The sequence below is a fragment of the Pezoporus flaviventris genome, unplaced genomic scaffold (genome assembly GCF_033815535.1).
Source record: "Pezoporus flaviventris isolate CSIRO_AGI_PZ_B2104156 unplaced genomic scaffold, CSIRO_AGI_Pfla_v1 ptg000443l, whole genome shotgun sequence".
Taxonomy (NCBI): domain Eukaryota; kingdom Metazoa; phylum Chordata; class Aves; order Psittaciformes; family Psittacidae; genus Pezoporus; species Pezoporus flaviventris.
Window position 1 is genome coordinate 439 of NW_026892990.1, and position 27304 is coordinate 27742.

The following is a 27304-nucleotide window of genomic DNA, read 5'->3' on the forward strand; positions in this document are numbered from 1 at the left end:
TGCCCCCCCACCTTCATCCCGCTCCGATTCCGAAGCCTTGGAAGAGATCAGCCGGGCCTGCGAGACCTTGGCCGAGCAAGTGGGGCGCCCCCCACCTCCCCAAAGCCCCCCCAAGCCCCCCCCGGCCCCACTGAACCCCATCCAGACACCCCCAAAACCGCCCCCAACCCCCTTGGCCCCCATCCAACCCCCCCCGAAACCCCCCCAAACCCCGCTGACCCCCATTCCGCCCCCCCAACCTTCATTCAACCCCCTCCAACCCCCCTTAAAACCCCCCCAGACCCCCTTAAACCCCATCCCAGCCCCATCCAAACCCCCCCAAACCCCCCCCCATCTTGGGGGACGCCGGTACCGAAGACCCCCCCCCCGCCACCGCGCTCCCCCCCGCCGCCGCCACCCCCGCAAGGAGCACTTGGACCGCCCCGTCCTGGCCTCCTTGGATCTCCAAACGCAACCGGATAAAGGGGGGACCCCCCCCCCCCAAAACCCATCTCCTACCGCCGCAACCCCCCCCCTTCCCCCAACACCGCCCCCCACCGCCCCCCCCCAGCCCCCCCCGTCCTACGTCAGCTCCAGCGACCTCCTCAAGCTGCGGGCGTTGGGGGGGGAGGGCCCCCCCAAGGAGCTCAAAATCCGCTTGATCAAGGTGGAAAGCGGGGGGGGGGCCCCCCAAAGCGGTGCCGTCGGAGGGGGGGGCACCGGGGTCGTCGAGGTGGAGGAGCCCCGGGGCCCCCCCCTGGGCCAGCTCACCATAAGGCACAGCGCGGCCGAGGTGGTGCGGGCCAGCAAGTGAGTGCTGCTGGGGGGGGGGGGGGGGAGAAATGGGGTTATATGGGGGGGGAATGGGGTTATGTGGGGGGGGAATGGGGTTATGTGGGGGGGCAATGGGGTTATATGGGGGGAATGGGGTTATATGGGGGAAATGGGGTTGTATGGGGGGGTAATGGGGTTATATGGAGGGGATGGGGTTATATGGGGGGTATGGGGTTATATGGGGGGAATGGGGTTATATGGGGGGGTATGGGGTTGTATGGGGGGGTATGGGGTTATATGGGGGGGAATGGGGTTGTATGGGGGGGAATGGGGTTATATGGGGAGGTAATGGGGTTATATGGGGGGGTAATGGGGTTGTATGGGGGGGAATGGGGTTATATGGGGGGGTAATGGGGTTATATGGGGGGGAATGGGGTTATATGGGGGGGGAATGGGATTATGTGGGGGGGAATGGGGTTATGTGGGGGGGCAATGGGGTTATATGGGGGGAATGGGGTTATATGGGGGAAATGGGGTTATGTGGGGAGGTAATGGGGTTATATGGGGGGGGAATGGGGTTGTATGGAGGGGAATGGGGTTATATGGGGGGGCAATGGGGTTATATGGAGGGGAATGGGGTTATATGGGGGAATGGGGTTGTATGGGGGGAATGGGGGAATGGGGTTGTATGGGGGGAATGGGGTTATATGGGGGAATGGGGTTGTATGGGGGGAATGGGGTTATATGGGGGAATGGGGTTATATGGGGGAATGGGGTTATATGGGGGGGATGGGGTTATATGGGGGGAATGGGGTTATATGGAGGGGAATGGGGTTATATGGGGGGAATGGGGTTATATGGGGAGGCAGTGGGGTTATATGGGGGGGAATGGGGTTATATGGAGGGGAATGGGGTTATATGGGGGAATGGGGTTGTATGGGGGGAATGGGGTTATATGGGGGAATGGGGTTATATGGGGGGGATGGGGTTATATGGGGGTAATAGGGTTATATGGGGGGGTAATGGGGTTATATGGGGAATGGGGTTATATGGGGGCAATGGGGTTATATGGGGGAATGGGGTTATATGGGCATTTGTGGGGATTGAAAGGGGTTTGAGGAGGTTAAAGGGGGTTTAGGAGCAATTGGAGCTGGTTTGGGGGAGTTGAGTGGGTTAAAAGGGGTTTAATGGTGCTTGGGAGGGTTAAAGGGGGTTTGAAGGGGGCTGGGGGTTAAAGGGAGTTTTAAGGGGGATTTAAAGGAGTTCAAACGGGTTTAAGGGGGATTTAATGGGGTTAAAGGGGTTTTGGGTTGGTTAAAGGGGGGTTGAAGGGGCTTAAGGGAGGTTTAAAGGGGTTAAAAGGGGTTTTTAATGGGGTTAAAGGTGGTTTGAGTGGGTTAAAGGTGGTGTGATGGGGGTTTAAGGGGGGATTTAAAGGGGTTAAAAGGGGGATTTAATGTGATTAAAGGGGTTTTGGGTGGGTTAAAGGGGGTTTGATGGGGGTTAAGGGGGGGTGAAAGGGCTTTAATGGGGATTTAATGGGGTTAAAGGGGGTTTGAAGGGGGTTAAGGGGGGGTTAAAGGGATTAAAAGGGCTTTTAAGGGGGTTTAATGGGGTTGAAAGGGGTTTAAGGTGGATTTAATGGGGTTAGAGTGGTTTTGGGTGGGTTAAAGGGGGTTTGAAGGGGGTTAAGGGGGGTTTAAAGGGATTAAAAGGACTTTTAAGGGGTTTTAATGGGGTTAAAGGGGTTTAAGGTGGATTTATTTGGGTTAGAGGGGTTTAGGGTGGGTTAAACGGGGTTTAAAGGGATTAAAAGGGCTTTTAAGTGGGTTTAATGGGGTTCAAAGGAGTTTAAGGTGGATTTAATGATGTTAGAGGGGTTTTGGGTGGGTTAAAGGGGATTTGGAGGGGGTTAAGGGGGGGTTAAAGGGATTAAAAGGACTTTTAAGGGGGTTTAATGGGGTTGACAGGGCTTTCAGGTGTATTTAATGGGGTTAGAGATGTTTTGGGTGGGTTAAAGGGGGTTTGAAGGGTGTTAAGGGGGTTTACAGGGATTAAAAGTGCTTTTAAGGGGGTTTAATGGGGTTGAAAGGGTTTTAAGGTGGATTTAATGGGGTTGGGGGGGTTAAAGGGGGTTTGAAGGGGGTTAAGGGGGGTTTAAGGGGGTTAAAGGGGCTTTTAAGGGGGTTTAATGGGGTTGACAGGGCTTTAAGATGGATTTAATGGGGTTAGAGGGGTTTTGGGTGGGTTAAAGGGGGTTTGAAGGGGGTTAAGGGGGGTTTAAAGAGATTAAAAGGGCTTTTAAGGGGGTTTAATTGGGTTTAAGGTGGATTTAATGGGGTTAAAGTGGTTTTGTGTGGGTTAAAGGGGGTTTGAAGGGGGGTTAAGGGGGGTTTAAGGCTATTAAAGGGGCTTTTAAGGGGGTTTAATGGGGTTGACAGGGCTTTCAGGTGGATTTAATGGGGTTAGAGGGGGTTTGGGTGAGTTAAAGGGGGTTTGAAGGGGGTTAAGGGGGGTAAGGGGATTAAAAGGACTTTTAAGGGGGTTTAATGGGGTTGACAGGGCTTTCAGGTGGATTTAATGGGGTTAGAGGGGTTTAGGGTGGGTTAAGGGGGCTCTAGGGTGGATCCCTGCCCCATCGGTGCCGTGTCCCGCAGGCAGGCGCGCCTCAAGGGCCCCTTCCGTGAGTCCTACCTGTCCCCGGCGCAGTCGGTGAAGCCCCAGATCGATTCCCAGGAGAAGCTGCCCCGGGACAAGCTCAACCCCCCCACCCCCAGCATCTACGTGAGTCCTCATTGGCTGCCGCCAGACCCCCTCGATGCTCATTGGCTACTGCCAGGACCCCCTCCGTGCTCATTGGCTGCTGCCAGGGCCCCCTCGATGCTCACTGACTGCTGCCAGACCCTCCTCCATGCTCATTGGCTGCTGCCAGGGCACCCTCCATGCTCATTGGCTGCCACCAGGGCCCCCTTGATCCTCATTGGCTGCTGCCAGACCCTCCTCCATGCTCTTTGGATGCTGCCAGGGCCCCCTCCATGCTCAGTGGCTGCCGCCACGACCCCCTCCATGCTCATTGGCTGCCGCCAGGGCCCCCTTGATGCTCATTGACTGCCGCCACGACCCCCTTGATGCTCATTGGCTGCCACCACGACCCCCTCCATGCTCATTGGCTACTGCCAGACCCTCCTCCATGCTCATTGGTGCTACCAGGACCCCCTCCGTGCTCATTGGCTGCTGCCAGGACCCCCTCCATGCTCATTGGCTACTGCCAGACCCTCCTCCATGCTCATTGGTGCCACCACGACCCCCTCCATGCTCATTGGCTACTGCCAGACCCTCCTCCATGCTCATTGGTGCCACCAGTACCCCCTCCGTGCTCATTGGCTGCTGCCAGGGCCCCCTCGATGCTCATTGGCTGCTGCCACGACCCCCTTAGTGCTCATTGGCTGCTGCCAGGACCCCCTCCATGCTCATTGGCTGCTGCCAGGACCTCCTCCATGCTCATTGGCTGCCACCAGACCCTCCTCTGTGCTCTTTGGCTGCCGCCACAACCCCCTCGATGCTCATTGGCTGCTGCCGTGACCCCCTCGATGATCATTGGCTGCTGCCAGGACCCCCTCCATGCTCATTGGCTGCTGCCAGACCCCTCCTCCATGCATATTGTCTGGTTCCAGGAACCCTTCAATGCTCATTGGCTGCTGCTAGAACCCCCTTCATGCTCATTGGCTGCTGCCATTACCCCCTCCGTGCTCATTGGCTGCCGCCAGACCCTCCTCCATGCTCATTGGCTGCTACCAGGACCCCCTCAATGCTCATTGGGCCACTGGCGAGACTCGCCCCCTTTGCTCATTGGCCCACCTTGATGCTTATTGGGCCGTTCACAGCCCGCCTCACTGCTCATTGGGCCACTGGCAGCACCCCTTGCAGCTCATTGGTTCACTGGCAGGACCCCCTCGCTGCTCATTGGTTCACTGGTGGGACCCCTTTGCTGCTTATTGGCCCACTGACAGCACAGCTTGCTGCTCATTGGTGCGCTGACAGCCCCCCGCTCACTGCTCATTGGGCCACTGGCAGAGTTCTCAGGGCATCCCTGCTTCTCATTGGCTGGTGAGAGGGGATGTGGGGCATCCCCTGCAGGTCCTTCCACCTGATTGGCCCACTGGCAGGACCCCCTCCCTGCTGATTGGTCTGCTGTAGGGGGTCCTGGAGCATCCACTGTGCTGATTGGCCCGTAGACAGGGGTCCCATGGTGTCCACCCTGCTGATTGGTCCACTAGCAAGGGTCCCTGGATGTACTGCCAGCTGATTGGCTGAGCAGCAAAGGTCATGGAGCATCCCCCCCTGCTGATTGGCTGGCAGGAGGGGAGATGCCCAGGGCATCCCCTTGGTGATTGGCCTGAGGGTATCCCTGCTGCTGATTGGCTGGCAAGCTGGGGAATCCCCGCACTGATTGGCTATGGGAGGGGGAATGTTCCCTGCTGCTGATTGGCCCATGGGTGAGGTATTCCCCAGGGGATCCTCATGCTGATTGGCTGAGGGGGGGGGGGTGTGGAATTCCTTAGGACATCTCCATCCTGATTGGCTGGGGGGGGGGGGGGGGGGGTGGGGTGTGTCAGGGCATCCCTGTCCTGATTGGCCCATAGGTAGGGAGTCCCTGTCCTCATTGGCTGCTGGACCAGGGCATCCCTGTCCTGATTGGCTGTCAGCTCAGGGCATCCCATTGCTGATTGGCTGGCAGGTTGGGACTATTCCCTTTGTGCTGATTGGTCCACACAGGAGTGCTGCTGCTGATTGGCCAGCAGGGGGCTTGGAGGGGAGGGGGTTGCCGGTCTCCCATTGGCTGGGGAGGGGGGGAGGACCTCTGATTGGTACGTGGGTGGGTGTGCTGGTCTGTGATTGGTCCGTGGTTGGGGTGCCGGGCTCTGATTGGCTGTTCCCCCCCCCTCAGCTGGAGAGCAAACGCGACGCCTTCTCCCCTGTCCTGCTGCAGTTCTGCACCGACCCCAAGAACCCCATCACCGTCATCAGGGGCCTGGCGGGGTCCCTGCGCCTCAGTGAGTGCCCAAAACACCCCAAAGTGCACCAAAATACCCCAAAATCACCCCAAAATGCACCAGAATATCCCAAAACACCCCAAAATGCACCAGAATACCCCAAAATCACCCCAAATCACCCCAAAATGCACCAAAATCACCCCAAAACACCCCAAAATGCAACAAAATACCCAAAAATCACCCCAAAATGCACCAAAATACCACAAAATCACCCCAAAATGCACCAAAATACCACAAAATCACCCCAAAATGCCCCAAAATCGCCCCAAAATGCACCAGAATACCCCAAAATCACCCCAAAACACCCCAAAATTCACCAAAATAGCCCAAAATCACCCCAGAACACCCCAAAATGGACCAGAATACCCCAAAATCACCCCAAAATGCACCAAAATGAACCCCAAACACCCCAAACCACCTCAAAATTACCTCCAAATCACCCAAAATACACCAAAATCACCCCAAACCACCTCAAAATTACCCAAACCCACCTAAAAATTACCCTCAAATCACACAAAACACATCAAAATCACCCCAAAACACCCCAAAATGCACCAGAATATCCCAAAATCACCCCAAATCACCCAAAACACCTCGAACTCACCCCAAAACACCCAAAACCACCTCAAAATTACCCTCAAATCACCCAAAACTACCTCAAAATTACCCTCAAATCACCCAAAACCACCTCAAAATTACCCTCAAATCACCCAAAACACACGAGAATCACCCCAAAACCCCATCACTGTCATCAGGGGCCTGGTGGGGTCCCTGTGCCTGAGTGAGTGCCCAAAACACCCCAAAATGCACCAAAATACCCCAAAATCACCCCAAACACCTCAAAATCACACCAAAACACCCCAAGAAACCCCCAGAATCACCCCAGAAATGCACCGAAACACCTCAAAATCCCCTAAAAACACCCCAGGACACCCCAAAATACCCCAAAACACCTCAAAATCACCCAAAACACCCTAAGACACCCCAAAAACCACCCCCAAAATGCACCAAAACACCTTAAAATCGCCCCAAACACCCCAGGGCACCCTGAAATACCCCAGAACACCCCAAAACATCTCAAAATCACCCCAAAACACCCCAAAATCACCCCAGAAATACCCCCCACCACCCCAGGACACCCCAGGCAGCTCAAAACCACACTAAAACCACCCCAGAAATCCTCCAAATTACCTCAAAACGCCCTAAATCATCCCCAAAACACCCCAAAACACTACAATGTACCCTAAAATGCCCCCAAACACCCCCAGAACAACCCAAAATTACCCTAAAATCACCCCAAAACACCTCAAAATCACCTCAAACATCCCAGGGCACCCCAAAATACCCAAAACCACCCAAAAAACATCCCAAAACCACCCTAAAGCGCTACAAAATACCCCCAAACACCCCCAAATAACCCCAAAACAACCCAAAATTACCCTAAAATCACCCCAAAACACCTCAAAATCACCCCAAACATCCCAGGGCACCCCAAAATACCCAAAACCACCCAAAAAACATCCCAAAACCACCCCAAAGCGCTACAAAATACCCCCAAACACCCCCAAATAACCCCAAAACACACTAAAATTACCCTAAAATCACCCCCAAACCACCCCAGAACACCTCAAACCACCCCAAACCACCCCAAAATCACCCCAAAATCACCCCTGGGGACCTCAAAACCCACCTCTGGGGACTCAAAAGCACCCCCAGAGGGTCCCCCCAGCACCCATGGGTGCCCCGCTGACCCCTTTATCCCCCCTCCATGTCCCCCCCAGACCTGGGGCTGTTCAGCACCGAGACCCTGGTGCAGGTCCCATCCCCATCACCCATCACCCATCCCCATCCTCAACCCCCAGCACCCATGGGTGCCCCGCTGACCCCTTTATCCCCCCCCATGACCCCCTCCAGACCTGGGGCTGTTCAGCACCAAGACCCTGGTGCAGGTCCCATCCCCATCACCCATCACCCACCTCCATCACCCATAACCCATCCCCCAGCACCCATGGGTGCCCCGCTGACCCCTTTATCCCCCCCCCAGACCTGGGGCTGTTCAGCACCAAGACCCTGGTGCAGGTCCCATCCCCATCACCCATCACCCATCCCCATCACCCATCACCCATCCCCATCACCCATAACCCACCCCCAGCACCCATGGGTGCCCCGCTGACCCCTTTATCCCCATGTTCCCCCCAGACCTGGGGCTGTTCAGCACCAAGACCCTGGTGCAGGTCCCATCCCCATCACCCATCACCCATCCCCATCACCCACCACCCACCTCCATCACTCCTCCCCATCCCCATCACCCATAACCCACCCCCAGCACCCATGGGTGCCCCGCTGACCCCTTTATCCCCATGTCCCCCCCAGACCTGGGGCTGTTCAGCACCAAGACCCTGGTGCAGGTCCCATCCCCATCACCCATCACCCACCTCCATCACCCATAACCCATCCCCCAGCACCCATGGGTGCCCCGCTGACCCCTTTATCCCCATGTTCCCCCCAGACCTGGGGCTGTTCAGCACCAAGACCCTGGTGCAGGTCCCATCCCCATCACCCATCACCCACCTCCATCACTCCTCCCCATCCCCATCACCCATAACCCATCCCCCAGCACCCATGGGTGCCCCGCTGACCCCTTTATCCCCCCCCCCAGACCTGGGGCTGTTCAGCACCAAGACCCTGGTGCAGGTCCCATCCCCATCACCCACCACCCATCTCCATCACCCATCCCCCATCTCCATCACCCATCACCCATCCCCATCACCCATGGGTGCGCCGCTGACCCCTTTATCCCCATGTTCCCCCCAGACCTGGGGCTGTTCAGCACCAAGACCCTGGTGCAGGTCCCATCCCCATCACCCACCACCCATCCCCATCACCCATCACCCATCCCCATCACCCATCACCCACCTCCATCACTCCTCCCCATCCCCATCACCCATAACCCACCCCCAGCACCCATGGGTGCCCCGCTGACCCCTTTATCCCCATGTCCCCCCCAGACCTGGGGCTGTTCAGCACCAAGACCCTGGTGCAGGTCCCATCCCCATCACCCACCACCCATCTCCATCACCCATCACCCATCCCCATCACCCATAACCCACCCCCAGCACCCATGGGTGCCCCACTGACCCCTTTATCCCCCCCCATGTGTCCCCCCCAGACCTGGGGCTGTTCAGCACCAATACCCTGGTGCAGGTCCCATCCCCATCACCCACCCCCATCCCCCAGCACCCATAACCCACTCCCAGCACCCATGGGTGCCCCGCTGACCCCTTTATCCCCATGTCCCCCCCAGACCTGGGGCTGTTCAGCACCAAGACCCTGGTGCAGGTCCCATCCCCATCACCCACCACCCATCTCCATCACCCATCACCCATCCCCATCACCCATAACCCATCCCCATCACCCACCACCCATCTCCATCACCCATCACCCACCTCCATCACCCATAACCCATCCCCCAGCACCCATGGGTGCCCCGCTGACCCCTTTATCCCCATGTCCCCCCCAGACCTGGGGCTGTTCAGCACCAAGACCCTGGTGCAGGTCCCATCCCCATCACCCACCACCCATCTCCATCACCCATCACCCACCTCCATCACTCCTCCCCATCCCCATCACCCATAAGCCACCCCCAGCACCCATGGGTGCCCCGCTGACCCCTTTATCCCCCCCCCAGACCTGGGGCTGTTCAGCACCAAGACCCTGGTGCAGGCCAGCGGGGAGCACGCCGTTGAGGTGCGCACCCAGGTCCAGCAGCCCTCGGACCAGAACTGGGACCTCTCGGGCACCCGGCAGGTGTGGCCCTGCGCCAGCAGCCGCTCCCACACCACCATCGCCAAGTACGCCCAGTACCAGGCCTCGTCCTTCCAGGAGGCTCTGCAGGTAAGGGGGGGGACGTGGGGGGCTAAGGGGGGATGGGGGGCTATGGGGGGGATGGGGAGAATGGGGGTGATGGGGTGATGGGGGTAAGGGGGGTGATGGGGGTAATGAAGGGAATGGGGTGATGGGATGAGGGTGATGGGGGTGATGGGGGTAATGGGGGTTAGGGGGTAATGGGGGAATGGGGGTGATGGGGGTAATGGGGGTGATGGGGGTGATGGGGGTAATGAGGGTGATGGGAGTAATGGGGGTGATGGGGGTAATGAGGGTGATGGGAGTAATGGGGGTGATGGGGGTAATGGGGATGGGGGACATGGGGGTGATGGGGGTAAGGGGGGTGATGGGGGTGATGAAGGGAATGGGGTGATGGGATGGGGGAGATGGGGGTGATGGGGGGATGGGGTGATGGGGGTGATGGGGGTAAGGGGGGTGATGGAATGGGGGTGATGGTGATGGGGGTAATGGGGGTGAGGGGGTAATGGGGGAATGGGGGTGATGGGGGTAATGGGGGTGATGGTTTAATGGGGGTGATGGGGGTAATGAGGGTGATGGGAGTAATGGGGGTAATGGGGATGGGGGACATGGGGGTGATGGGGGAAATGGGGGTAAGGGGGGTGATGGGGGTGATGGGGGACATGGGGGTAATGGGGGTGAGGGGGGTAATGGGGGTGATAGAAGCAATGAGGGACATGGGGGTGATGGGGGGACATGGGGGTGATGAGGGAATGGGGGTGAGGGCAGTAATGGGGGTGATGGGGGTAACAGGGGGGATGGGGGACATGGGGGTGATGGGGGGAATGCAGCCTATGGGGGTAATGGGGGTGATGGGGGGACATGGGGGTAATGAGGGTGATGGGGGTAATGGGGGTGATGGGGGGAATGGCAGCAATGGAGGACATGGGGGAATGGGGGGCTATGGAGGGAATGGGGACAATGGGGGTAATGGGGACAGTGGGAGTTATGGGGTAATGGGGGCTATGGGGGTGATGGGAGTATGGGGGCAATGGGGGCTATGAGGGGAATGGGGCAATGTGGGTAAGGAGGGCTATGGGGGGAATGGGGACTATGGATGGAATGGGGGGAATGCGGGTAATGGGGCAATGGGGGTGAGGGGGAAATGGGAACAATGGGGGTGATGGGGACAATGGGGGCGATGGGGGCGATGGGGGCGATGGGGACAATGGGGACAATGGGGGCTATGGGGACAATGGGGCAATGGGGGCAATGGGGGCGATGGGGACAATGGGGCAATGGGGGCAATGGGGCCATGGTGACGTCCCCACAGGAGGACAAGGACAGTGAGGATGAGGAGGCCGAGGAACCTGACAGCACCACAGAGACCCCCCCCAGGTAGGGCCAGCCCCTCTATGGGGGGGTGACACCCTGGGGACCCCATGGCACCCATGGGTGACACCCTGGTGACCCCATGGCACCCATGGGTGTCCCCATGTGTCCTCCCCCCCCCAACCCCCCCAGCAACCCCGACCAGAAATCCCACCAGATCATCAAGTTTGGGACCAACATCGACCTCTCGGATGCCAAGAGGTGAGGGGGGGGCACCCATGGGTGATGGGGAGCCTATGGGTGATGGGGGCACCTGTGGATGATGAGGGAACCTATGGGTGATGGGGGACCTATGGGTGATGGGGGCACCTGTGGGTGATGGGGGAACCTATGGGTGATGGGGGACCTATGGGTGATGGGGGACCTATGGGTGATGGGGGCACCTATGGGTGATGGGGGCACCTGTGGGTGATGGGGGCTCCTATGGGTGATGGGGGACCTATGGGTGATGGGGGCACCTATGGGTGATGGGGGACCTGTGGGTGATGGGGGCACCTATGGGTGATGGGGACACCTATGGGTGATGGGGACACCTATGGGTGATGGGGGACCTATGGGTGATGGGGGCACCTATGGGTGATGGGGGACCTATGGGTGATGGGGGCACCTATGGGTGATGGGGTTCACCTATGGGTGATGGGGGAACCTATGGGTGTTGGGCTCACCTATGGGTGTTGGGGCTCACCTATGGGTGATGGGGGAACCTATGGGTGTTGGGGCTCACCTATGGGTGATGGGGGAACCTATGGGTGTTGGGGCTCACCTATGGGTGTTGGGGCTCACCTATGGGTGATGGGGGAACCTATGGGTGTTGGGGCTCACCTATGGGTGTTGGGGCTCACCTATGGGTGATGGGGCTCACCCATGGGTGATGGGGGACCTATGGGTGATGGGGGATCTATGAGTGATGGGGGCACCTATGGGTGATGGGGCTCATCTATGGGTGATGGGGGAACCTATGGGTGATGGGGGAACCTATGGGTGATGGGGGAACCTAGGGGTGATGGGGGACCTATGGGTGTTGAGGTTCACCTATGGGTGTTGGGGCTCACCTATGGGTGATGGGGGAACCTATGGGTGATGGGGCTCACCAGTGGGTGATGGGGCTCACCTATGGGTGACATGTCCAACGGGTGACACTCCCCATGGATGCCACCTTCCATGGGTGACATCTCCAATGGGTGACACATCCCATGGATAATGTGGTCCATGGACAACACACCAATGGGTGCCATCTCCATTGGGTGCCATGTCCCATGGGTGCCACCTCCAATGGGTTCTACCTCCTTTGGGTGCCATGTCCCATGGGCTCCACCTCCATTGGGTGCTGTGTCCCATGGGAGCCACCACCATTGGGTGCTGTGTCCCATGGTTGCTGTGTCCCATGGGTGCCACCTCCATTGGGTGCCACCTCCATTGGGTGCTGTGTCCCATGGTTGCAACCTCCATTGGGTTCCATGTCCCATGGGAGTCACCTCTATTGTGTCCTGTGCCCCATGGGTGCCACCTCTATTGTGTGCCATGTCCCATGGGTGCCGCGTCCCATGGGTGCCATGCACCATGGGTGTCACCTCCATTGGATGCCATGTCCCATGGGTGCCACCTCCATTGGGTGCCGTGCCCCATGGGTGCCATGCCCCACGGGTGCCACCTCCATTGTGTGCCATGCCCCATGGGTGCCACCTCCATTGGGTGCCGTGCCCCATGGGTGCCACCTCCATTGTGTGCCATGCCCCATGGGTGCCATCTCCATTGTGTGCCGTGTCCCATGGGTGCCACCTCCATTGGATGCCGTGTCCCATGGGTGCCACCTCCATTGGATGCCATGTCCCATGGGTGCCGCCTCCATTGGGTGCTGTGCCCCATGGGTGCCATCTCCATTGGATGCTATGTCCCATGGGTGCCACCTCCATTGGGTGCCGTGCCCCATGGGTGCTGTGCCCCATGGGTGCCACCTCCATTGTGTGCTATGCACCATGGGTGCCACTTCCATTGGCTGCCGTGCCCCATGGGTGCCACCTCCATTGGGTGCTATGCACCATGGATGCCACCTCCATTGGATGCCATGCACCATGGGTGCCACCTCCATTGGGTGCCACCTCCATTGGGTGCCGTGTTCTATGCGTGCCACCTCTATTGGGTGCTGTGTCCCATGGGTGCCACCTCCATTGTGTGCCGTGTCCCATGGGTGCTGTGCCCTATGGCTGCCACCTCCATTGGATGCCGTGCCCCATGGGTGCCATCTCCATTGGGTGCCACCTCCATTGGGTGCCGTGTTCCATGCATGCCACCTCCATTGGGTGCTGTGTCCCATGGGTGCAACCTCCATTGTGTGCCGTGTCCCATGGGTGCCACCTCCATTGGGTGCCATGTCCCATGGGTGCTGTGCCCTATGGCTGCCACCTCCATTGGATGCCATGCCCCATTGGGTGCCACCTCCATTGGGTGCTATGTCCCATGGGTGCCACCTCCATTGGGTGCCGTGTCCATTGTGTGCTGTGCCCCATGGGTGCCACCTCCATTGTGTGCCGTGTCCCATGGGTGCCACCTCCATTGGGTGCCACCTCCATTGGGTGCCATGTCCCATGGGTGCCACCTCTATTGGATGCCATGTCCATTGTGTGCCGTGTCCCATGGGTGCCACCTCCATTGGGTGCCATGTCCCATGGGTGCCACCTCCATTGGGTGCCACCTCCATTGGGTGCCATGTCCCTTGTGTGCCGTGCCCCATGGGTGCCACCTCCATTGTGTGCCGTGTCCCATGGGTGCCACCTCCATTGGGTGCCACCTCCATTGGGTGCCATGTCCCATGGGTGCCACCTCCATTGGATGCCGTGTCCATTGTGTGCCGTGCCCCATGGGTGCCACCTCCATTGGGTGCCGTGTCCCATGGGTGCCACCTCCATTGTGTGCCGTGTCCCATGGGTGCCACCTCCATTGGGTGCCACCTCCATTGGGTGCCATGTCCCATGGGTGCCACCTCTATTGGATGCCATGTCCATTGTGTGCCGTGTCCCATGGGTGCCACCTCCATTGGATGCCATGTCCATTGTGTGCCGTGCCCCATGGGTGCCACCTCCATTGGATGCCATGTCCCATGAGTGCCACCTCCATTGGATGCCGTGTCCATTGTGTGCTGTGTCCCATGGGTGCCACCTCCATTGGGTGCCGTGTCCCATGGGTGCCACCTCCATTGGGTGCCACCTCCATTGGGTGCCATGTCCCATGGGTGCCACCTCCATTGTGTGCCATGTCCCATGGGTGCCACCTCCATTGGATGCCATGTCCATTGTGTGCCGTGCCCCATGGGTGCCACCTCCATTGGATGCCATGTCCCATGAGTGCCACCTCCATTGGATGCCGTGTCCATTGTGTGCTGTGTCCCATGAGTGCCACCTCCATTGTGTGCCGTGTCCCATGGGTGCCACCTCCATTGGGTGCCACCTCTATTGTGTGCCATGTCCCATGGGTGCCACCTCCATTGTGTGCCGTGCCCCATGGGTGCCACCTCCATTGGGTGCCGTGCCCCATGGATGCCGTGCCCCACGGGTGCCACCCTATCCGTCCCCCCCGCAGGTGGAAGCCGCAGCTGCAGGAGCTGCTCAAGCTCCCGGCCTTCATGCGCGTGTCGTCCACGGGGAACATGCTGAGCCATGTGGGGCACACCATCCTGGGCATGAACACCGTGCAGCTCTACATGAAGGTGCCGGGCAGCCGCACCCCCGGTGAGTGCGCCGACGGCACCGCGACGGCACCCAGCCGGTGGGGCGGCGGGAGGGTGACGGTGGGCTGAGCACCCGCAGTGGGGTGGCTGGCGTGGGGGGGGGGGTGTGCACAGTGTGGGGGGGGGAGACACATGACACGTCGATGGGGTGACTTCGGTGGGGTGTATGTAGACCCTGTGGGGTGATGTCGATGGGGTGACATCGATGGGGTGTATATAGTGTGGGGTGACATCGATGGGGTGTATGTAGACCCTGTGGGGTGATGTCGATGGGGTGACATCGATGGGGTGTATATAGTATGGGGTGACATCGATGGGGTGACATCGGTGGGGTGTATGTAGACCCTGTGGGGTGATGTCGATGGGGTGACATCGATGGGGTGACATCGATGGGGTGTATGTAGACCCTGTGGGGTGATGTCGATGGGGTGACATCGATGGGGTGTATATAGTGTGGGGTGACATCGATGGGGTGACATCGATGGGGTGTATGTAGACCCTGTGGGGTGACGTCGATCGGGTGACATCGATGGCGTGACATCAATGGGGTGTGTATAGACAGTGGGGGGTGACATCGATGGGGTGACATCGATGGCGTGTATGTAGACCCTGTGGGGTGATGTCGATGGGGTGTATATAGACAGTGTGGGGTGACATCGATGGGTTGACATCGATGGGGTGTATATAGACAGTGTTGGGTGATGTCGATGAGGTGACATCAATGGGGTGTATATAGACAGTGTGGGGGGACATCAATGGGGTGTACATAGTGTGGGGGGACGTTGATGTGGTGGCATCGATGGGGTGTATTTAGACAGTGTGGAGTGACGTCGATGGGGTGTATATAGACACTGTGGGGTGACGTTGATGGGGTGACATCTATGGGGTGTATATAGACAGTGTGGGGTGACATCAATGTGGTGTATATAGACACTGTGGGGTGATGTCAATGGGGTGACGTCGATGGCATGACATCGATGGGGTGTATATAGACAGTGTGGGGTGACATCAATGGGGTGACATTGATGGGGTGTATATAGACCCTGTGGGGTGACGTCGATGGGGTGATGTCGATGGGGTGACATCGATGGGGTGACATCAATGGGGTGTATATAGACAGTGGGGGGTGACATCGATGGGGTGACATCGATGGGGTGTATATAGACACTGTGGGGTGATGTTGATGGGGTGATGTTGATGGTGTGATATTGATGGGGTGATTATAGACCCTGTGGGGTGACATTTATGGGGTGACATCGATGGGGTGTATATAGACAGTGTAGGATGACATTGATTGGGGTGTATGCAGACACTGTTGGGTGTATACAGACACTGTGGGATGTATACAGACACTGTGGGGTGACGTTGATGGGGTGACATCGATGGGGTGTATATAGACAGTATGGGGTGACATCGATGGGGTGACATCGATGGGGTGTATATAGACCCTGTGGGTCTCTATGGGTCTCTGTGGGTCCCTATGGGTCTCTATGTGTCCCTATGTGTCTCTATGGGTCCCTTTGGGTCCCTATGTATCTCTGTGTGTCTCTATGTGTCTCTATGGGTCTCTATGGTCTCTATGGGTCCCTATGGTCCCTATGTGTCCCTATGTGTCCCTATGGTCCCTATGTGTCCCTATGTGTCCCTATGGTCCCTATGTATCCCTATGTGTCCCTATGTGTCCCTATGGTCCCTATGGGTCTCTCTGGGTCTCTCTGGGTCCCTATGTGTCCCTATGTGTCCCTATGGGTCCCTATGGTCTCTATGGGTCCCTATGTGTCCCTATGTGTCCCAATAGGTCTCTATGGGTCTCTCTGGGTCCCTATGTGTCCCTATGTGTCCCTATGGGTCCCTATGGTCTCTATGGGTCCCTATGGTCCCTATGTGTCCCTATGTGTCTCTATGTGTCCCTATGGTCCCTATTGGTCTCTGTGGGTCTCTCTGGGTCCCTATGTGTCCCTATGGTCTCTGGGTCCCTATGGGTCCCTATGTGTCGCTATGGGTCCCTATGGGTCCCTATGTGTCGCTATGTGTCCCTATGTGTCGCTATGGGTCCCTATGTGTCGCTATGGGTCCCTATGGGTCCCTATGTGTCGCTATGTGTCCCTATGTGTCGCTATGGGTCCCTATGTGTCGCTATGGGTCCCTATGGGTCCCTATGTGTCGCTATGGGTCCCTATGTGTCGCTATGGGTCCCTATGGGTCCCTATGTGTCGCTATGGGTCCCTATGTGTCGCTGTGGGTCCCTATGTGTCGCTATGTGTCCCTATGTGTCGCTATGGGTCCCTATGTGTCGCTATGGGTCCCTATGTGTCGCTATGGTCCCTATGTGTCGCTATGGGTCCCTATGTGTCGCTATGGGTCCCTATGTGTCGCTGTGGGTCCCTATGTGTCGATATGTGTCCCTATGTGTCGCTATGGGTCCCTATGTGTCCCTATGGTCCCTATGTGTCGCTATGTGTCCCTATGTGTCGCTATGGGTCCCTATGTGTTGCTATGTGTCCCTATGTGTCGCTATGGGTCCCTATGTGTCGCTATGGTCCCTATGTGTCGCTATGGGTCCCTATGTGTCGCTATGGGTCCCTATGTGTCGCTATGGGTCCCTATGTGTCGCTGTGGGTCCCTATGTGTCCCTATGGTCCCTATGTGTCGCTATGGGTCCCTATGTGTCGATATGTGTCCCTATGTGTCGCTATGGGTCCCTATGTGTCGCTATGGTCCCTATGTGTCGCTATGGGTCCCTATGTGTCGCTATGGGTCCCTATGTGTCGCTATGGGTCCCTATGTGTCGCTATGGGTCCCTATGTGTCGATATGTGTCCCTATGTGTTGCTATGTGTCTCTATGTGTCGCTATGGGTCCCTATGTGTCGCTGTGGGTCCCTATGTGTCCCTATGGTCCCTATGTGTCGCTATGTGTCCCTATGTGTCGCTATGGGTCCCTATGTGTTGCTATGTGTCCCTATGTGTCGCTATGTGTCGCTATGGGTCCCTATGTGTCGCTATGGGTCCCTATGTGTTGCTATGTGTCTCTATGTGTCGCTATGGGTCCCTATGTGTCGCTATGGGTCCCTATGTGTCGCTATGGGTCCCTATGTGTCGCTATGGGTCCCTATGTGTCGCTATGGGTCCCTATGTGTCCCTATGGTCCCTATGTGTCGCTATGGGTCCCTATGTGTCGCTATGGGTCCCTATGTGTCGCTATGTGTCCCTATGTTTCCCTATGGTCCCTATGTGTCCCTATGTGTCGCTATGGGTCCCTATGTGTCGCTATGGGTCCCTATGGGTCCCTATGTGTCGCTGTGGGTCCCTATGTGTCGCTATGGGTCCCTATGTGTCGCTATGGGGTGCCATGAGGGCGCTGTCCCCGCAGGCCACCAGGAGAACAACAACTTCTGCTCGGTGAACATCAACATCGGGCCCGGAGACTGCGAGTGGTTCGCGGTGCACGAGCACTACTGGGAGACCATCAGCGGCTTCTGCGACAGGCGAGGGGCGGGGACAAAGGGGAGGGGCGGGGCCATGGGGGGCAATGGGGAGGGGTGGGCGAAGGGGCGGAGCCATAGGGCACAATGGTGAGGGGTGGGAAAGGGGCGGGGCTAAAGGGAAGGGGTGGAGCCATAGGGCACAATGGGGAGGGGTGGAGAAGGGGCGGAGCCATAGGGCACAATGGTGAGGGATGGGAAAGGGGCGGGGTTAAAGGGAAGGGGCGGAGCCATAGGGCACAATGGTGAGGGAGGGGGAATGGGCGGGGCTAAAGGGAAGGGGTGGAGCCATAGGGCACAATGGGGAGGGGTGGAGAAGGGGCGGAGCCATAGGGCACAATGGTGAGGGATGGGAAAGGGGCGGGGTTAAAGGGAAGGGGCGGAGCCATAGGTCACAATGGTGAGGGAGGGGGAATGGGCGGGGCTAAAGGGAAGGGGTGGAGCCATAGGGCACAATGGTGAGGGATGGGGAAAGGGGCGGAGCTTAGGGGGAAAGGGCAGAGCGTAGGGGAAGGGGCGGGGTTAAAGGGAAGGGGCGGGGCTTAGGGGAAGGCGTGGAGCCATAGGGCACAATGGTGAGGGATGGGGAAAGGGGCGGAGCTTAGGACAAATGGGCGGGGTCTATGAAAAAGGGGAAAGGATGGGGTCACATGACATAAAGGGCTATTAGAAAAGGGCAGGGCTAAAAAGGGGTGGAGCCATAAAGCACAATGGTGAGGGGTGGGAGAAAGGGGAGGGGCTAAAGGGAAGGGGCGGGGCTGAAATGAAAGGGGCGGAGCCATAGGGCACAATGAGGAGGGATGGGAAAAGGGGTGGAGCACAGTGGGGTGGGCACAGTGGGGCTCTATGGGGCCCAGTGGGGCTCTATGGGGAGCAATGTGGCTCTCTGGGACACAGTGGGGCTGTATGGGGTGGGCTCAGTGGGTCTCTATGGGGCAGGCTCTATGGGGCACAGTGGGTCTCTATGGGGCAGGCTCTATGGGGCACAGTGGGTCTCTCTGGGCTGCAGTGGGGCTCTATGGGGCACAGTGGGGCACAGTGGATCTTTATGGGTTTCTGTCTATGGGGCAGTGTGTTTCTGTGTCTCTCTGGGGCGCAGTGGGTCTCTCTGGGTCTCTGGGGGGTGCTATGGGGCACAGTGGGGCTGTAGGGAGTGCTATGAGTGTGGGGCACAGTGGGGCTCTATGGGGCAGGATATATGGGGCGCAGTGGGTCTCTCTGGGGAGCAGTGGGTCTTTCTGGGTCTCTGTGGGTCTTTGGGGCACAGTGGGGCTCTATGGGGCACAGTGGGGTTCTCTGGGGCAGGCTCTATGGGGCGCAGTTGGGCTCTCTGGGGCAGGCTCTCTGGGGTGCAGTGGGGCTCTATGGGGCAGGCTCTATGGGGCACAGTGGGGCTCTATGGGGCAGGCTCTCTGATGCACAGTGGGGCTCTCTGGGGTGCAGTGGGGCTCTCTGGAGCACAGTGGGGCTCTGTGGGGCACAGTGGGGCTCTATGGGGCAGGCTCCATGGGGCACAGTGGGGCTCTATGGGGCGCAGTGGGGCTCAATGGGGCTCCGTGGGGCTGTCTGAGGCAGGCTCTCTGGGGCTCTCTGGGGCGCAGTGGGGCTCTGTGGGGCACAGTGGGGCTCTATGGGGCAGGCTCTCTGGGGCACAGTGGCGCTCTCTGGGGCAGGCTCTCTGGAGCACAGTGGGGCTCTGTGGGGCACAGTGGGGCTCTATGGGGCAGTCTCCATGGGGCACAGTGGGGCTCCCTGGGGCGCAGTGGAGCTCTGTGGGGCACAGTGGGGCTCTATGGGGCAGGCTCCATGGGGCACAGTGGGGCTCTATGGGGTGCAGTGGGGCTCTATGGGGCTCTGTGGGGCTCTCTGGAGCATGCTCTATGGGGCACAGTGGGGCTCTCTGGGGCAGGCTCTCTGGAGCACAGTGGGGCTCTCTGGGGCGCAGTGGGGCTCTCTGGAGCACAGTGGGGCTCTATGGGGCAGGCTCTCTGGGGCGCAGTGGGGCTCTCTGGAGCGCAGTGGGGCTCTATGGGGCAGGCTCCATGGGGCACAGTGGGGCTGTCTGAGGCAGGCTCTCTGTGGCTCTATGGGGCTCTGTGGGGCGCAGTGGGGCTCTATGGGGCACAGTGGGGCGCTGTGTGAGGCTGTGGGTGCCGCAGGCACGGCGTGGATTACCTGACGGGCTCGTGGTGGCCGGTGCTGGAGGACCTGTAGGGCTCCAACATCCCCGGGCCCTATGGGGCAGGCTCTATGGGGCACAGTGGGGCTCTATGGGGCTCTATGGGGCGCAGTGGGGCGCTGTGTGAGGCTGTGGGTGCCGCAGGCACGGCGTGGATTACCTGACGGGCTCGTGGTGGCCGGTGCTGGAGGACCTGTAGGGCTCCAACATCCCCGGGCCCTATGGGGCAGGCTCTATGGGGCTCTATGGGGCGCAGTGGGGCGCTGTGTGAGGCTGTGGGTGCCGCAGGCACGGCGTGGATTACCTGACGGGCTCGTGGTGGCCGGTGCTGGAGGACCTGTACGGCTCCAACATCCCCGTGTACCGCTTCGTCCAGCGCCCCGGGGACCTGGTGTGGATCAACGCCGGCACCGTGCACTGGGTGCAGGCCACGGGGTGGTGCAACAACATCGCCTGGAACGTGGGGCCGCTGACAGGTACCGGGGATAGGGGGGGGGCTGTGGGGTGAAGTGTGGGGTGTGGGGTATGGGGTACATGGGGTGTGGAGTACATGGGGTGTGGGGTGTGGGGTATGGGGTACATGGGGGGTGTGGGGTATGGGGTACATGGGGTGTGTGGGGTATGGGGTACATGGGGTGTGGGGTATGGGGTACATGGGGTGTGGGGTGTGGGGTACATGGGGTATGGGGTACATGGGGTATGGGGTACATGAGGTATGGGGTGTGGGGTATGGGGTACAGGGGGGGTGTGGGGTATGGGGTACATGGAGGGTGGGGGGTATGGGGTACATGGGGTATGGGGTGAAGTATGGGATATGGAGTACATGGGGTATGGGGTACATGAGGTATGGGGTGTGGGGTATGGGGTACATGGGGGGTGTGGGGTATGGGGTACATGGAGGGTGGGGGGTATGGGGTACATGGGGTATGGGGTGTGGGGTACATGGGGTATGGGGTACATGGGGTATGGGGTGTGGGTTGTGAGGTATGGGGTACATGGGGTATGGGGTGTGGGGTGTGAGGTATGGGGTACATGGGGTATGGGGTGTGGGGTACATGGAGGGTGGGGGGTATGGGGTGTGAGGTATGGGGTACATGAGGTATGGGGTGTGGGGTATGGGGTATATGGGGGGTGTGGGGTATGGGGTATATGGGGTATGGGGTACATGGGGGGTGTGGCGTATGGGGTATATGGGGTATAGGGTACATGGAGGGTGTGGGGTATGGGGTACATGGGGTATGGGGTGTGGGGTGTGAGGTATGGGGTACATGGGGTATGGGATATGAGGTGTGGGGTATGGGGTACATGGGTTACGGGGTGTGAGGTATGGGGTACATGGTGAGTGTGGGCTATGGGGTGTGGGCTATGAGGAATAGGGTACATGGGGTACAGGTATGGGATATGGGGTATGGGGCATGGGGTATGAGGTATGGGGTACATGGGGTATGTGGTGTGGGATATGGGGTGTGGGGTATGAGGAATAGGGTACGTGGGGTACACATATGGGATATGGGGTATGAGATGTGGGGTGTGGGATGTGGGGTATGGGGTGTATGGGGTGTGGGTCGGGGGATGTGTTCCCAGTGCCCCCCTGCCCCCAGCCTACCAGTACCAGCTGGCGCTGGAGCGCTACGAGTGGAACGAGGTGAAGAACGTGAAGTCCATCGTGCCCATGATCCACGTGTCCTGGAACGTGGCGCGCACCGTGAAGATCAGCGACCCCGACCTCTACAGCATGATCAAGTGAGGGGGGGAACAGTGGGGGAACAGCGGGGGAACAGTGGGGTAACAATGGGGTAACAGCGGGGTAACAATGGGGTAACAGCGGGGTAACAGCGGGGTAACAGCGGGGTAACAGCGGGGTAACAATGGGGTAACAGCGGGGTAACAATGGGGTAACAATGGGGTAACAGCGGGGTAACAGCGGGGTAACAATGGGGTAACAGCGGGGTAACAATGGGGTAACAATGGGGTAACAGCGGGGTAACAATGGGGTAACAGCGGGGTAACAGCGGGGTAACAATGGGGTAACAATGGGGTAACAGCGGGGTAACAGCGGGGTAACAATGGGGTAACAGCGGGGTAACAATGGGGTAACAGCAGGGTAACAGCGGGGTAACAATGGGGTAACAGCGGGGTAACAGCGGGGTAACAGCAGGGTAACAATGGGGTAACAGCGGGATAGCACTGGGGTAACAGAGGGGTAACAATGGGGTAACAGCGAGGTAACAATGGGGTAACAACAGGGTAACAGTGAGGTAACAATGGGGTAAGAGCGGGGTAACAGCAGGGTAACAGCGGGGTAACAATGGGGTAACAATGGGATAACACTGGGGTAACAATGGGGTAACAGCAGGTAACAATGGGGTAACAACGGGATAGCACCAGGGTAACAATGGGATAACAACGGGATAGCACTGGGGTAACAACGGGATAACAACAGGGTAACAACGGGATAACAACAGGGTAACAACGGGATAACAACAGGGTAACACTGGGGTAACAAAGGGGTAGCACTGAGGTAATACCGGGATAACACCGGGGTAACACCGGGGTAACAACAGGGTAACACTGGGGTAACAATGGGATAACAAAGGGGTAACAACGGGATAGCACTGGGGTAACAATGGGGTAACAATGGGGTAACCACAGGGTAACAATGGGGTAACAATAGGATAGCACTGGGGTAACAACGGGATTACAAAGGGGTAACAACGGGATAGCACTGGGGTAACACAGGGACACCCACACAGACACAGAGAGACACAGGGACAGGGGTGGGGACACCTTGAGTATGGGGACATGGTGGGGATGGAGACACCGGGTGACACTGGGTGACACTGGGTGCCAATGGGTGAGACAGGGTGACATTGGGTGCCAGTGGGTGCTGCAGGTACTGCCTGTTGCAGTCCATCAGGCACTGTAGGGTGACACTGGGTGACACTGGGTGCCAATGGGTGTTGCAGGTACTGCCTGTTGCAGTCCATCAGACACTGTAGGGTGACACTGGGTGCCAATGGGTGTTGCAGGTACTGCCTGTTGCAGTCCATCAGACACTGTAGGGTGACACTGGGTGCCAATGGGTGTTGCAGGTACTGCCTGTTGCAGTCCATGAAGCACTGTAGGGTGACACTGGGTGCCAATGGGTGTTGCAGGTACTGCCTGTTGCAGTCCGTCAGGCACTGTAGGGTGACATTGGGTGACACTGGGTGCCAATGGGTGTTGCACGTACTTCCTGTTGCAGTCCATCAGGCACTGTAGGGTGACACTGGGTGCCAATGGGTGTTGCAGGTACTGCCTGTTGCAGTCCATCAGGCACTGTAGGGTGACACTGGGTGCCAATGGGTGTTGCAGGTACTGCCTGTTGCAGTCCATCAGGCACTGTAGGGTGACACTGGGTGCCAATGGGTGTTGCAGGTACTGCCTGTTGCAGTCCATCAGGCACTGTAGGGTGACACTGGGTGCCAATGGGTGTTGCAGGTACTGCCTGTTGCAGTCCATCAGGCACTGTAGGGTGACACTGGGTGCCAATGGGTGTTGCAGGTACTGCCTGTTGCAGTCCATCAGGCACTGTAGGGTGACACTGGGTGCCAATGGGTGTTGCAGGTACTGCCTGTTGCAGTCCATCAGGCACTGTAGGGTGACACTGGGTGCCAATGGGTGTTGCAGGTACTGCCTGTTGCAGTCCATCAGGCACTGTAGGGTGACACTGGGTGCCAATGGGTGTTGCAGGTACTGCCTGTTGCAGTCCATCAGGCACTGTAGGGTGACACTGGGTGCCAATGGGTGTTGCAGGTACTGCCTGTTGCAGTCCATCAGGCACTGTAGGGTGACACTGGGTGCCAATGGGTGTTGCAGGTACTGCCTGTTGCAGTCCATCAGGCACTGTAGGGTGACACTGGGTGCCAATGGGTGTTGCAGGTACTGCCTGTTGCAGTCCATCAAGCACTGTCAGGTGCAGCGGGAGAGCCTGGTGCGAGCAGGGAAGAAGATCACCTTCCAGGCGCGGGTGAAGGATGAGCCAGCCTATTACTGCAACGAGTGCGACGTGAGTGGGGCTGGAGGTGGGGCTGGGCCGTCCCCCCCTCGTTGTCCCCATGGTGCAACACTCCTGGCCCCTTCTTGCCCCCATGGTGTCCTCTCATTGTCCCCATGGTGTGATGCTGTTGACCCCACATTGTGATGCTGTTGTCTACCCATTGTCTCCGTGGGGACCCCATGTTGTGACGCTGTTGTCCCCCGTGTGTGATGCTGGTGGCCTCTCGCTGTCCCACTGCTAACCCCCGGTGTGATGCTGTTGTCCACTCATTGTGTCCATGGTGACACCCCCCCCCCGTTGTGACACTGTTATCCCAGTGCTGTCCCCTTGTTGTGAGGCTGTTGTCCACACTGTTAACCCTGTTGTGACACTGTTGTCCCCACAGTCCCTACTGTTGCCCCCTTTGTTGTGATGCTCTTGACCCCCGTTGTGATGCTGTTGTCCCTGTTGTGACATTGCCCCGTTGTGATGGTGTTGCCCCCATTGTGACATTATTCCCGTTGTGATGCTGTTGTCCCAGTGTTGCCCCCATTATGACACTCTTCTTGTCCCCGTCATGACACTGTTGTCCCATTGTTCCCCTTTTGTGATGCTGTTGTCCCCTTGTTGTCCCCCCATTGTGAGCCTGTTGTCCCGCTGTTGTCCCCCTGTTGTGACGCTGTTGTCCCCGTTGTGATGCGGTTGTCCTGGCGTTGTCCCCCTGTTGTGACGCTGTTGTCCCCGTTGTGATGCGGTTGTCCTGGCGTTGTCCCCCTGTTGTGACGCTGTTGCCCCCTGTTGTGACACTGTTGTCCTGGTGTTGTCCCCCTGTTGTGACGCTGTTGTCCCGGCGGTGCCCCCCCCCCCCCCCCCCCCGTGACCCCGCTGTCCCGTTGTTGTCCCCCTGTTGTCCCGTTGTGACGCTGTTGTCCCCCTGTTGTGACGCTGTTGTCCCGGTGGTGCCCCCCGTTGTGACGCTGTTGTCCCATTGTTGTCCCCCTGTTGTGATGCTGTTGTCCCATTGTTGTCCCCCTGTTATGACGCTGTTGTCCCATTGTTGTCCCCCTGTTGTGATGCTGTTGTCCCGTTGTTGTCCCCCTGTTATGACGCTGTTGTCCCATTGTTGTCCCCCTGTTATGACGCTGTTGTCCCGTTGTTGTCCCCCCCGTTGTGACGCTGCTGCCCCCGGCCCCACAGGTGGAGGTGTTCAACATCCTGTTTGTGACCAGCGAGACGGGCGGGCGCAACACGTACCTGGTGCACTGCGAGGGCTGCGCGCGGCGCCGCAGCGGGGCCCTGCATGGGGTCGTGGTGCTCGAGCAGTACAAGACCGAGGAGCTCATGAACATCTACGACAGCTTCACCCTGGTGAGCCCCCCGTGGGGCCGGCCCCATAGGGACAGCGCCATAGGGACAGCTCCATAGGGAGAGCGCCATAGGGACAGCCCCATAGGGACAGCGCCATGGGGATAGCACTATGGGGATAGCACTATGGGGACAGCCCCATAGGGACAGCACTATGAGGACAGCCTTATAGGGACAGCACTATGGGGATAGCACTGTGGGGACAGCCCTATGAAGAGAGCCCCATAGGGACAGCACTATGGGGATAGCACTGTGGGGACAGCCCTATGAAGAGAGCCCCATAGGGACAGCACTATGGGGATAGCACTGTGGGGACAGCCCTATGAAGAGAGCCCCATAGGGACAGCACTATGGGGATAGCACTGTGGGGACAGCCCTATGAAGACAGCCCCATAGGGACAGCACTATGGGGACAGCCCAATGGAGGCAGCCCCATAGAGACAGCCCCATAGGGACAGCGCCATAGGGACAGCACTATGAGGACAGCCCTATAAAGACAGCCCCATAGGGACAGCACTATGGGGACAGCCCCATAGGGACAGCTCCACAGGGACAGCACTATGGGGATAGCACTATGGGGACAGCCCTATGAAGACAGCCCCATAGAGACGGCCCCATAGGGACAGCACTATGGGGATAGTGCTATGGGGAGAGCCCTATGAAGAAAGCCCCATAGGGACAGCTCCATAGGGACAGCACTATGGGGATAGCACTATGGGGACAGCCCCATAGAGACAGCAGTATGGCATCAGCCCTATAGAGACAGCACTATGGGGACAGCCCTACAGGGACACCACTATGGGCACAACCCTATAGAGACACCGCTATGGGGACGACCCTATAGAGACACCGGTATGGGCACAGCACTATGGGGCCAGACCTATAGAGACATCGCTATGGGGATAGCACTAAGGGGACAGCCCTATAGAGACAGCACTATGGGAACACCACTACGGGAACAGCACCATGGGGCCAGTCCCATAGAGACAGCCCCATAGAGACACCGCTATGGGGACACCCCTATAGGGACAGCCCCATAGAGACACAGCTATGGGGACACCCCTATAGGGACAGCCCCATAGAGACACCGCTATGGGGACACCCCTATAGGGACAACCCCATAGAGACACTGCTATGGGGACACCCCTATAGGGACAACCCCATAGAGACAGCCCTATGGGGACACCCCTATAGGGACAGCCCCATAGAGACAGCCCTATGGGGACACCACTATAGGTAAACCCCCCGGTCCCCATGGGCTTGGGTTGACCCACATAGGGGGTTATGGGGGGGAGCATGTGGCCCCTCCCCCTTTACCCCCCTAACCCCTCCCCCCACCCATTGCAGGTGCCATCACCCAGCTCCAGATGAGCCCCGCCCCCCCCATCGGGGGGGTCACGTGATGATGATGATGATGGGGGGGGGGGCGTCCCGTGCCCCTCCCCCCCAACCCCTCCCCCCAATGAACATTGTTATTTATTCCCGGTGATATT

At 58.6% G+C, this 27304-nt stretch overlaps 1 protein-coding gene across 1 annotated transcript; it reads left to right on the forward strand.

Annotated features, from left to right (window-relative positions):
• Positions 1–27304, forward strand: LOC133263728 (lysine-specific demethylase 6B-like; the record flags this gene model as incomplete). The annotated part of the gene is made up of 14 exons (XM_061443609.1): positions 1–79; positions 281–789; positions 3411–3537; positions 5702–5807; positions 9496–9701; positions 10984–11048; positions 11175–11243; positions 14619–14767; positions 18138–18252; positions 20717–20904; positions 22030–22171; positions 24350–24476; positions 25644–25814; positions 27159–27304. Coding segments are annotated over 14 exons (2077 nt in total), but the record flags the coding sequence as incomplete, so codon positions are not given.